The 13182-nt window shown below is 44.2% G+C and overlaps 1 protein-coding gene across 1 annotated transcript; it reads left to right on the forward strand.

Moving 5' to 3' along the window:
- The first annotated feature begins 1894 nt into the window (after positions 1-1894).
- On the forward strand, positions 1895-10835 carry DCLK3 (doublecortin-like kinase 3). Its single transcript, XM_010135712.1, has 4 exons — positions 1895-3766; positions 8606-8738; positions 9611-9778; positions 10625-10835. The coding sequence occupies exons 1-4, from the start codon at positions 2303-2305 to the stop codon at positions 10819-10821; spliced, it is 1962 nt and encodes a 653-aa protein (XP_010134014.1). The 5' UTR covers positions 1895-2302; the 3' UTR covers positions 10822-10835.
- Positions 10836-13182: the final 2347 nt, after the last annotated feature.

Consider the following 13182-nt stretch of genomic DNA (forward strand, 5'->3'; position numbering starts at 1 on the left):
TCCCCATTCACAATAGGCTTTATTCTGGGTGGAGTGTAAATATCGGCTTGCTGAAAAATCACTGGTGCGTATGTAGTCATCTTTTGATAACCAGATCATCCTTAAAAAGCAGAATGAAGACAGAAATAACTTGTACAACCACCAAGCATTAGTCACACGTAGCTCTTATATAATGCTTGCGTCTTCAATCAGCGTGCTGGCAGCCGGGCTCCTCTAGTATTTATTTGGAGAAGAAGCATCTATCTCATTTGGCAGAGGAAGAGAGCGAAGCCAAGAGCTAAGGGACATGCTGGGGGGCACGTGGCACTTAGCTGGCAACTAAGAAGTGGCCGCCACCGTACATCAAGCAAAGCCAATGGCTGAATGGTTTCTCCGCTCAACCCTGGTCTTTTGGATATGCTGGGTTTGAGGCAGCACTTGTAGTTTTCCCCTTTTGTTTGTTCTTGAGTATTTCCTCTTCATTCTATTATGCCATGGTGAAAAAGACAGAGGTGCACAGCTTGAAATACTGGAAATGGCTTTTCAGCGGTAGAAAGCCACAATGTGGTCGGCTCAAGCCTGCCAGAACTCTTGCGCCCATGGGCGTTAAGCCCAGCAGCAAGAGGCGCAGGTCTCCCTTTGTGGCTTTGCCCGCTGCGCTGTGGCTGTGTAATCCCAGTAACGGACGAAAACGGGTGGGATTCTGTGGGAGAGGAGCCATTTGTGTACAGGAACTTCCTTGCTATGCTTTGGTAATCGTTCTGGCAGCTTCCTCGTGGTTCAGTCCTGGTAGCTCATACATACCGAGTGTTAGTTCCCAGCTGAGCTGCAAGGCTGTTAAACGGAGTTGGAAGGACTCTGTGACCCCAGTCTGAAAGTTTAGTTCTTGAGGCTGGAAAGAATTGTATCATAATCAACTTTTAATCAGTGCAAGAAACCAGAGAACTTTAAGGAGGTGCTTTTATTCTTAGCTTGTTGTTATGTTATAGCTTGGTTTGTCCATAACCACGTGTTGCCTTTTCAGTTCTTCCTCTGAAGGATTACACGTAACGAATGGTGCTGTTTCCTTTCGTTGGTGTTCCCAGGTGAAATACTGCAGGGGAAAAACGTAAACGTCCCTAGAGGATATCCAGGACTTTGTATGATTTTACACAATTTTTAGAAAAAAAAATCAAACCGAAATATTGGAAAAGCAGGACTCCAAATACCACGTACAACTGAGATGGCCATTCTTTAAGGGAAAGAATTGAATTATATTGCTATTAAATGTACTATAAGAAGATTGCTTTAAAATTATAGCAAAAGTAATGCTTTTGAAAAGAATCTAGTTCACTTAATTTGTAATCAAAGTCTGGAAACTCATCGAACGGTCCAGGGGAATGGGAAGAGGAGATAATTATTTATAAGAATATGAGGTTGCACACACATAGCCATCTGGTAGCAATTTTAAACCAGAAGTAATTAGTTTCCTTTACTTCATGCAATGTAATCGTGGAACTTGTTGTCACAGGGTTTACAAAGGCCAAAATTGTAATTGGGTTCAGAGAGGAACTGAATGAGTTCGCGGTAGGTAGATTCACAAGAGAATGCTAAACGATCTGGATGCAGTCCTGGCACGAGTAACCCCAATTATTTATGAGGATTTCTGGAAGATGGGAGGATTTAGGAGAAGGATCTATTTGTTTCCAATATTATTTTTTTAAAATAGCATTTCTGTGTTGCAAAGTGCATTTTCATTTTCTCACAGATGTGAAAAGCGGTAGTTAAAGTTCTTTATAAGCATTGAATCACCTGCCCTTGCTCTCTGAGGTCGCGTTCGCTGGTGTGTAGAAAAGCTGTTACTTGGGAAGATCTGGTAGTGCCAAATGAATAACGTGCCTCCTCTTTGTTTCCTGTAGGACGCCGAGGCTTGTTTGACCATTCGTCACGCAGCGCAAGCTCAAAAGTAAAAGAGAGGAAACTACAAGGGACTGGTCCTCCCGTTGCTCGTGGAAACTATGGAAAACCATGTTTGAGTGAAAGCAGTCACAGGTCCCCGTTTTTTAATCCCCGTAATTGTTTTCACACGATACATTCAGAGCACAGTCCGGTGAAGCCAAGGATTATCACAGTGGTGAAGCCCGGCGGACGCACGCTCAGGAGAATAACCTTGCTTCTCAACAGGAGATCGGTCCAGACCTTTGAACAGCTGCTGGCTGACATTTCTGAAGCTCTGGGATTTCCACGCTGGAAGAACGACCGTGTGAGAAAGCTTTACAACCTGAGAGGCAGAGAAATCCGAAGCGTTTCTGACTTCTTCAGGGAAGGCGATGCATTCATAGCGATGGGGAGGGAGCCCCTCACTTTGAAGAACCTGGAAGTGGTACTACAAGAGCTTTATCCTGAAAATCCTTATGCTGCCGGTGCTGCCGTTCAGCAGAACGAGGAGCAGTCCCGAAACCTGACGAGCAGGCTGTATGACAAGGCCTCGAAAGTGGACAGTGGCTTTGATGAGACAGAAGTGAGCAAGAACTGCGGTGATGGCATGTCTCCCAAACTGGTAGCGGGACATGAAGGAAAATGTCAAGCCAAGACAAAGCAAGTGGAAAAACTGCGAACCAAAGAAAAGTGGACTAGAGAGAGCTGGGGCGGTGAGCAAGGAGCGAAGCCTTCTAGAAAAACCCGAGAAAGCGAGAGGTACCTTAACCATGAGAGGAGTTCTGAGGAGGGGCTAGAAGAGAGTTTAGAGGAGGTGGCGAGGTGTGAGAAGTGTGAACAGGAAAGACAGGCCAGGCAAAAGTTACAAAGGGAAAGGCAGGCTGAGGCCTCATTTGAGAACAGAGACCTGAACACAGGCGCGTGCCAGAGGTACCACGTAGAAAGAAATGCAAAAGTCAGGAATAGCCGAAAATCTTCAGAAACTTGTCTGCAGGGTGAGGAAGTTGGTTGGAAAGATAACGGCTGTAGGAGGGTGTGGAAGCCCCTGCACAGGAATATTAGTGAAGGGCTGGAGAAGCAAAAAAGGGGCATTGAAAAGGAGAGGGACGTGAAGAAACATGAAAACCATGGGAGGGATGTAGTAAAAATCAAGAAGAATGCTGTGGAAGGGCTGCAGCTAACTCACGAAGCAAAGGAAGAGAATGGGAGTAGCTGCATAATGAACCAAAGTGGTTGGCTAAAGAAAGATGCTCCGAGGGATGTTGAGAAACCATCTAAAACACATAGGGAGGGCAGAGAGGGACAAAGGGCTAAAGAGGAGGGTGCCAGAAGGGAGGGGAATATCATGTGTAGAGAGAGTGACATGACGCGAAGAGAAAAAACAGGGGAGCGCAGAGCGAATAAAGAGGAGAGCAAGGCTCAGGGGCTGGAAAACCCGAGCCGGAGGCATGCCATTAAAACCAGGACGGATGTGGAAAAGCACTACGAGATTGGCAGAACTATTGGGGATGGGAACTTCGCAGTGGTGAAGGAATGTCGCCACTGCGACTCCAATCAGATCTATGCCATGAAAATAGTTGATAAATCCAAGCTGAAGGGGAAAGAGGACATGATGGAGAGTGAAATCCTGATCATTAGGAGTCTCTCGCATCCCAATATTGTCAGTTTAATTGAAGTGTATGAGACAGAAGCCGAGATCTACTTAATCCTGGAGTATGTCCCAGGAGGAGACTTATTTGATGCCATCATAGAAAGTGTGAAGTTCACGGAGCACGATGCCGCGGTCATGATCACCGACCTGTGTGAAGCGCTGGTTTACATTCACAGCAAGAACATTGTCCACAGGGACCTCAAACCAGAGAACCTTCTGGTGAGTACTGGTAAGAACGTTGCATATATGCAGGAGTTGGGTTTATTTCCCTTTTATTTCTGGATCTTTGAATATTTTTTTAGCAAATACTGTGCGGAGATGTGGCAGGACGTTATTTCACGTAGATCTGCTGTGCATTGCAGACAGAAGCTCAAATAAAAATGACCTGGCTTTCAGAAGTAGTGACCAGCCGTGTTTTCCTGGAGACCAGGCCTGTTACTTATTATCTGACTTTTTTTGCATGAAGCATGCAGTGAATCATCAGGATCTCCCTTGCAGACCAAAATTGATTAAAATTGCTAATCTAGCTTATTTGTTTGGTGGACTTTGTCTGCTGCAGACCGCTGTGCTTGTCCTCTGCTGCAGTGATTCCTTGCTTGTGACTATTTATTTTCTTAGGAGCAGAAGTGTGATGCAGTTGAGTGACAATCCGCTGGTAAAACGTGAGTGTTCTGGTGAAATACACCACTGAAGTCAGCTCAAATACTAACTTCATGCCCCAAAGTTCTCTTTTCCCTCATGTTTGAGGCTGCATTCTTTGCATACTGGAGCCAATAGAGTCACTCCCGTGTGTGAATAAGCACAGAAAAGTTTGAGGTATGGATGCTTGACAAGACACCTGTTGTAGCATGGTGACAAGAAGCAGATCTCCCTCGCTATATTGTGTATAGCTGTGCTCTTGTACAAGGGTTCCACTCTTCTGATAGATAGATTGATAGATAGAGGCCAAATATTTGCCAGTCTCTAACAAAAAGATTTGATCTGCTGGTAGAAGATCACAGTTAGCCAGGAAAAAAAAATGAAAAAGGTTATTTAGTCTTGTGTTCCATTCGGTTCATTCAGGGAATTAATCCTGGGGAGAAGTCAGTGTGAATTTCTGGAGAACAACAGCCTTGTAGGCCCACCCTTTCTTCATGCCTCGTTTTGCCAAACCTCATTTAGGACTGCAGGGCTTCTTCCACGAGCTGGTTTTCCATTATGAACCAGGCTCTGCTCCTTCCCGCTTGCTGAAAATAAGCCAGTGCATGTGAAACACCTGAGACCAGATGCTTCCTTTCCCTCTATAACACGTAAATCATCCCAGCGATGCAGGTAAGCAGAGAGGGGCAAGATACTGGTCCGTGCTGGGTGTTTTCCCGTTTAGTTCACAGCACTGCTGGGCAGTGGCAAAGTTGTGTAGCACTGAAATAACCAGTCTCAAAGCACCGAATAAACAGCATTGAGGCAAATTTCATGGGTTCGTCTGCTGTTGGTGGGGCTGGGGGCTGCCTGCTGGAGAGGAAGCATCGTGCTGGAGGTGCTGGCGTCCTGCGGGGCTGTCCTTGTTTGTGGGATGCTTCTTGCTTCACTTCAGACTCCTACACCGTGGATGTTTAAGTCTAAATTACTCTCCCTGGACTGTCTTTGTACACAGAGAACAGACATAGGGATGTACTTTTAGGCTGTTGACTTGTTTGTCCTACTTTGGATTCTGCTTATGGTGAGGTGAGTCTTGTCATTTCTTTTCCTTGTCAGCGTTTTTTTCCTCACCCTTTCAAGGAAATGGGAAATGGGAGACAAAAGGTGCTCGGTCTGTTTTACTAAGGAAGCGTGTCTGTGTGCTGCAAACCTGCTTCGTGGGAGAATCTAACCCTGTTCCTAATGACTTTTGAATGGACTGGCTAATTTCCAGAGCTGACAGAGAAGCAGCAACCTGGTGATAAAAGTATTTCCCAAAGCTTCATAAAAAGAAGCAGCCGGGGAAGGAAGGAAAACGATTCTGTCCCTGCAGAGGGAAAGGTGGAAATACACTTGGATGTCTAGTGAATTGTGAAACTATTGACACAGGGAAGCCTGGTTTAATTGAGTTCACTGCACTGCTGTTCCTCTTATGGAACTGTCATCTAGTTAGAGACTTTAACAGTCCACCATCATCCTTTTCTGTCTCCCCCTCCCTCTGTCCCTACTGTGCCTGCTCGCCATGACGAGACTCCCTGCAGCATCGCTGGGAGGCAGGAGTGGGGGGACTTGCGCTGCCAAAACAGAATCTGTTCCGTGTGACGGCTGGTGTGAAGCCAGCTGCTCTGACTCCATCCCGTCTGCCAACAGAGTCACCTCCTGTAGGACTGGGTGTTCAGCGAGAAAACCTTTGCTCCCGAGGGTGAGCAGGGGGGTGTATTTGGTCCCGCAAAAGCAGCCAGTCGCTTCTTTAACGCTGCCTGGAGGAGCAGAATTTGCCAGCAAGGTTTTTAGCTCAGGGGCTGTTTAATTCCACACAGCGCTGAGGTTTCTTGTGACTGAGAAATTAATTTCAGGGTGTAGTGGTGTTTTTCCAGGTTATAGCTGTAAAAGGCACAGAGCCACCTGCTTGCCCCCTTTCAGGGGGAGGGTGGAGGGCTGTGTTTGTGACTCCGTCTCCTCGTACGCTTCCCACGCACACTGATGTGGTCATTGTTTAACACTCACATTCAACACAAGCGTTAACCGCTTTTTATGCGTTTGAGCTTTTTTCTTTTCTCCTCCCTCTTTTTCTCTCTCTTGTTTTCACATCCTTTCACTGTCCGTTAGTGACACTGTTTGCAAACACACAGAGCACTGTCAGAGGTGTCTGAGTGCACTGGAGTTAAAATCCTGTTTAACCAGTTACCCATCAAGAGCTTTCAATATGATAAACCTCCACAGGGAATTTCCTGTAAGATTTTTCATAGAGGCTCTTCTAGGTGGCAGCAAGGGGTGTCTGAAACTCAAATGTGTAAGCAGTGTTTGTTCTTTAGCTCGCTCTGTTTCTAGTATACAAGACACTTGTTTTCATGACGTCTACATGTGCTACCATATGTATGTGCATACAGAGAAATATTAATGCTCTAAGTCGTCATCTTCAACACCCTGATGGATTTCACTAGATAGATAGATGTCAAAACAAACAGGAGCACGAAGTACTGGCAGTCATCAACAGGCAGGAGAAAAGGAAAAAATCAATTTATCCCTTCTTTGAAGATCAACCTGGCTTTGTATCTGAGTATTATAATCTTCTGGATGAATAGCTGGGACAGGTAGAAATCCTCAGACAATGTTCGGATACTGGCATCTGTATTTGGGAGAGCAGTGAGCGATTCTGACTGCCTTTACTCCAAGACTACCACACACTGGCATCCCTTGAAGGACATAAGTAGTCGTATGGTCCAAGTTGGCTAAGTAGGAAGTACCGAATACTGGTCTTCCTTATCTCAATTGACTCCATAGGCAGGTAAGACGAGGCAACAGATTTAAATGGGCTTTTGGAGCCACTCTTTGTAGTCTCAAATGCAGAAACAGCGGTAGCTGTCTGTTAGGTGTCGTGGCAAGGCCGGTACGTTCAGTTAACGCTGCCTTTTTTGCTTTGTTCTCACCACTTCACAGAGCACACGCTGTCGATGCCAAAGGTTGGATTTCTCTCGAGCAGGTTGTGATCTCTGTGGTACTGCTCTGAGTAAGTGCTCTGGCCTCAGGAAGGAGTAAAAGCAACCCGAGAAGCTTTTGTTTCTACATCGAAGTGTATTTGTGTGCTCAAGGTGATGCCAGGTGACAGAAAGGTAGACTGGGGACTACAGAGCTGGGGATGAAGGGAGAGCTCGCTCTGCCTGAGCTGGCTTGGCGTGTTCTGCGCACGGTGTTAGTGAAGATGCTGGGGAGTTCTGGGCTGGAGTTTTCAGGTAGGTTACACGCTGCCCTTGAAACGATCGGCATAGAGCTGAGAAAACAGACGCACGGCGCATGCGGTGCCTACCTGTTGGGTTGTTCAGTCAAAGCAAAGCTCGGTGGTTGGTCCTGGAGGAACAGATGGTGCAGCGTTGCCACCTTGTGCTGCGATGAGAGATTAGGAGTCTGGCAGCCTGAGAAAAAAGGAAAAAGTACATCAGTGTGTTTTACAAAGCCGGTCGTTCCCTGCTGGTTTGGGGACTGGGATAAAGAGCAGAGTGTTCTCCAGCTTCCCCACTCCTCTGCTGCTTTCTAAAAATGTGTACAAACATTTCAGGGTTATTTGTGGCAGTACAGTAGCTGCAGGGTGTGAGCTGAAATTCCACATGACGTAATTTTCTTATATAATTTTAAAAGCTTTATTTATACAACAGGAAAGTATATTCATAGTCCATATAAAATCGAGCATTCTACCACTATTCCCCCTCTGGTTAGAATATAAAGCCTGTGGATAGATGCTGCTCTAGAAAGCATCTGTTACTTTGCAATTTCATTTTCGTTTTTATCAGCCGTTAAGTCCACGGTGGATCAGGCCAAAAAAAATTCGTCGTGAAGCTGACAAAGGTAACAGGGAATATGGCTTTCTCCTGCAGAAATTTTGGCTGCGTGGTTTTAGTAAACTTTATCTTCACTTTCATAATGAAAAACAGTTTTTCTTACAAAAACAGAAAAAAAGCCACCCCGTAATGTTTTGCTTAATCAAAACTCGAAGAGTGCATGTATTTTCTAGAAGGAATATTAAAAAGATTTACTATGTTATAATGTATTATTTTGACTTAATATTTTTTCTTTTAGAAAGAAAAACAACCATTTTGCTTAATCAGGATTGGATGAGTGCTTACAGTTTCTGTAAAGGTGATAAATGTTGGAATTACAGTGTGCCAGCTGTTGTAGAGCAGTTTTCTTTTGCCATTGACGCTTCTCCTCTTAAATATATGCACCCTCTTAGCGTATGGGGGGAAAACCCCTTTTCTAAACACTGGTTGTCAAAATCCTGTTTCCATTGGATGTCACTTGACCTGAAGGCACTATTATTAGAACTTCTTCCTGTTTATTATCGACTGCTTCCTTTGTCTTTCGCTGTCTTAAGATGCAATGTATGTATTTTTTGGTTGAATATAGGTTCAGCATAATGCAGATAAATCCACCACGCTGAAACTGGCTGATTTTGGCCTTGCGAAGCAGGTTACGAAACCCATATTTACCGTGTGTGGAACGCCGACGTATGTCGCCCCCGAAATACTGGCCGAGAAGGGTGAGTGGGAATATTTATCATTTGTCGTAAATCCTGCAATTACTCTGAACTTGCTGATCACGGAAATATTCCAGAATGTTTCAGCCTGCACACAAGCCATAAAATATCATAGATGGTGATTGCTGAAGTGGGGAAATAGCAAAAGTTTGTGTTGTAACCTGCAGATACTCAGCCCCGTCTCACGACTGTCACCCAAACAACCTCCCAAGGTTTTTCATGATGCAAAAATATTGTGACCGGGTACGTTCCGCTTACCTAAGAGGCCAAAACGTTTTTTGCATCAGAAGAAATTTTGCAGATTTCGTATCCAGGAGGATTCAGAGCTGGAAAGGAGTCAGTTTTGCTGATGACTCAAGCAAAGCTATTTCTGGTCTCTGCTCTGCGGAGCTGGGTTGCACAGCTCCAGTTATCTCCGTTTTCGGCGGAAACTTGGCACTCTCTCAGCGCCTGTTCAAAGGGAATCTGAGGAGAGCTATTTTAGAAAAATATGCTGTGTTTTCCCAATTAGTCTCCAATTGACACTGGCCTTGTGAGACAGTGTTTGTGAAACATATTGCGGAAGAGAGACGCTGTGAGAGCTGTAGTGATTAACAGGCAGAGCAGCTCGGCTTTTGTCTGTCGTGCACCAGCGCCACTTATTCTTCTGCTGACCTCATCTTTTTTTGAGAAACTGAGCAGAGCTGCTGTGTTTCCTGGAAAACAGAGTGAAAAGGAACCCCAGCCACTTATTCTTCTGCTGACCTCATCTTTTTTTGAGAAACTGAGCAGAGCTGCTGTGTTTCCTGGAAAACAGAGTGAAAAGGAAGCAGTTCCCTCCCAGCTGTGAGTTTTCTTTCTAAAACACGGCTTTTGGTTTGTCTTTTCTTCCTTAGGCTATGGGCTGGAAGTAGATATGTGGGCAGCTGGTGTGATCCTTTACATTCTGCTCTGCGGTTTCCCCCCGTTCCGCAGTCAGGATCGGGATCAAGAGGAGCTGTTTCAGATCATACAGCTGGGTCACTACGAGTTCCTTTCCCCGTACTGGGACAATATTTCTGCAGGTAAGATTCAGATCTGAGATTCTAAGATAGCAGATCTGAGAAGCAACAGACTTCTTACCTGGAGCGGGAGGAACTCCCTTTTGATCAGGACAGTGAGCTCAATGAATTTGAGGGAGCCTTTTAGGTCTCTTTTGTGTGATTTTGTGTTTGCTTTAAATGTGGATTTAGTCCTCTGGTAGTATCGATGGCTGCAAATCTGACTCTTGGTTGATTCAATGGATCACTCCCTTTCTGAGGCAAGAGCGAGGGTTTTCTTTGCCTTGCCTGTATGAATTGTCTCTGTAGAGAAAGGTACCAAAATAATCTCCAGAGATATGTTAGACTGTGAAGGTCTACACAAAAAATCTCCAGAGCCGAGAATGAACTCCCTGCTCCGCAGAGCGCGGTGTGGGTTTTCTACTGAGATCAAAGGGCTCTGCACGCAGCAGTTCTTCCCCTCTCACAGGTTAATACTGTGGGTTTGTGCACTTGTCAAAACCCCTCTCCCCCGTACAGTCTTTTAGTGCTCAGCAGCGTTCTATGATTTTTATGCTCCTTGACGTGGGATTCCCACAGTAATTCCTGTGAACCTGTGCACCTAGCTGATGCCTTCAACGTGCTTTCCAGATTAAATCCCCTTCACCTTCCCCTCTCTTTCTGAAGGGGAGAATAATATCAGTAAAAGATATGCTGGAGACATAACATCTCCTGTCACTACTTCTAAATCCAGTTGTTGGAATGTCTCCCGGGGACAGTCACAAAAGTCATTATGGTAAAACTGCTCGGGAGGGTTTGTGTGGGTTTAACTGTCAGCATCATCACGTCACTGTCCTTTTCCCCTCTCTCCTTTTCTTTCTTTCATAACAGCAGCAAAAGACCTCATAACCAGGCTGTTGATAGTGGATCCCCAGAAGCGCTACACAGCACGACAAGTTCTTCAGCACCCGTGGATCCGAACAGCTGGGAAAACCAACAGCAGAAATCTGCAGAGGGAAGTGACGATCAATATCGAGCGTCATTTCCGGGCTCAGCGCCGAAAAGAAGTTGCTCATACGGACACATGAGATCTCTTCAAGCTCGTTTTGTTGTCTTTTTATTGATTAACCAGTTATTCATGTTTTCTTTTCTAAATGAATTGGGCCTTTAGTGAATAGCTGTTGCTGGCTGTCGCCATGCCTTTTTTTTTTTTTTGATTCTGAGATTCTGAAGAAGGACAGAGATCAAATTTGCATCCACCTCCCTCTGATGTTACTTGGGAGTCTCTCTGACAGCAACAGGGACTAGATGTATTTTCTGGAGGGTATCTTTTATTTTTCCTTAAATACTGATCTGGGCTTTTACATTACAAAATGTACGATTGTTTTAGGTGACAAATGTTTGTTTCGGTGGCTGCCACTGGTGATGACTCTTGACTCTTTTTGTATGGTATTTTCCAGGAGACGTGTGTTTGTAATGTTTTGTGTTTATAATGTTTTCAAACAGCTGTTTGCAGACACGTCTGCACTCATTCTCTAAACTCTTTTCACCAGTTCCTGCTAGCAGTGGAGAAGGTGAAGGAATAAAGAATAAGTGAAGATATTTTCATTATCTGTAGGAGATGTTAAATAAGCAGTAAGATACCTTTTATTAAGTTGTGAGAAAAGAGAAATCCTTCTAGACTAAATCAGACGTTTTTTGATATCTCCCTTGGCAACGTCTTTCATTGGATGTTCTCGGGGACGGGGTAATAGATGGTACGATGTTTCTGTCAGACGACGGTGGTGCAGAGTGTTGTGGGAGTTTCATTTGTCTGTGAGAAGAAGTGGGAAGATATCATGGCTGATACCTTTTCAAGACTGTAATAATAGATTTCGAAGAGCTTTTCTTCCTGCTGTGGCGAGCAGGTAGTTTAGCAATTCTAAGGGATCTTTGGTTCTTTTTCCAGAGGTGCATTTATGGAATGATAAGGTTTTTTTCATACCGATTTTTTTTTTTTTTTCTCCACGTGCATCTGTGACTCTTCCATGTTGATGATGAAGAGAAAGCTGGGAAGCTGCTTTTGTGACTTAAGTTAACCCTTCCCTTCACAGTTCACCTTTCATCAACACACTTCAGAGCTGAATTGCTCTTACACACTTCTTCAGTGTGGTTTAGCACTTGGTTGTTTAGTTGTTTTTTTTTTTCCTGTTGCCTTCCCTGAGGATTCTTTCTCCTTGCTTCCCTGAGAATGGGCAATGGGCTGAAATGACATTAAAATTCAGCTTGGGAAAAAACAACTAGTTGGCTGTGGAAAGGTCTCCCAAGGGAAGTGTCAGATGCTTCACTGGATGTGGTTTTTACGTTTCGATTGGATGCAGTTTTAAAGAAATCTTGGGGGGAAAAACAGTCCTGAGGAGGGCCGCGACCTAGAACAGCCCTTGAATCTCAGAATGCTTGGTTGACTAATCAAATCCAAAAAGCACTTGGGTTTTCTGTTCTGTAATGCTTTGTCCGCGAGTTCCATGTGCTGGCAAATAATATTGACATTAAAGTATCGTTGGTGTGGGCATTGAATTCAGAACTTGTCAAAATGAACGAGGTATTTTACAGAGCTGCTGCTCTGCCGATGTATTTCATAACGAGAAATGTCTGGAGCGTTTCAGAATCAGTAGAACATTTTCATAACTGTGTGAACCAGAATATAATTTTTGGTGAGTGCTAATATTTTGTGTGAACTTTCTGAGTTACCAAAAAGCGTGAGGTACTGCTGTCATGTTTCTGTTTCAACTTGTGACTGTTTTGCTGCAAGAATGATGTATGAGAGACAACCTGGCTCTTCAGTGAGAATTGCACTTTGAATTGCACTGGTTTATTTTTAATACATATTGGAATAAGAATTGCTGTGGTGTTCAAGAATTCGTGACACAAACCAGTCGCTGCTTTACTGTGGGCCCAAGTAGTATCTCTATGATATCTCAAACCTCTGCTTTCGAGGACCTGAGTCAGGAATTTCACTGAAAACAAGAATGGGTTTAAGTGCTTTCCTGAGTTAAGGCTGTGTGTAACCTACTATTCTAAAAGCAAAGTGGTCTTTGAGTACTAGTAATAACTTTCTGTTAATTTAAGTCTATTTTGGATAGGAAACTGTGGAAAAAGAGCTTCTGACTTGCAATATTATATTTTGTAATTACCTTATTTTTAATATAGTCATTTAGGAATAAAGTTTGAAGTGATTAAAAAGAGTATTTTATCAGCAGTGCATCTGACAGTTTGGAGATTGTGTGACGAGTTGCCTTTTTCACCTTTAAGAACCTGCCTACAGCCTTATTCGTAGTGCAGAAGACAGAGTCTACTTGTAATGAGTATAAAAATAATTATTTTTCAAAGATTTTATTTTTCTTTCAAGTTCTCTGGGTCCCAGACAGACTAAACACGGGCTGTGCTGGGTCCTACCACCGCACCACATC

This window comes from Buceros rhinoceros, unplaced genomic scaffold (assembly GCF_000710305.1).
Source record: "Buceros rhinoceros silvestris isolate BGI_N320 unplaced genomic scaffold, ASM71030v1 scaffold37974, whole genome shotgun sequence".
Classification (NCBI taxonomy): domain Eukaryota; kingdom Metazoa; phylum Chordata; class Aves; order Bucerotiformes; family Bucerotidae; genus Buceros; species Buceros rhinoceros.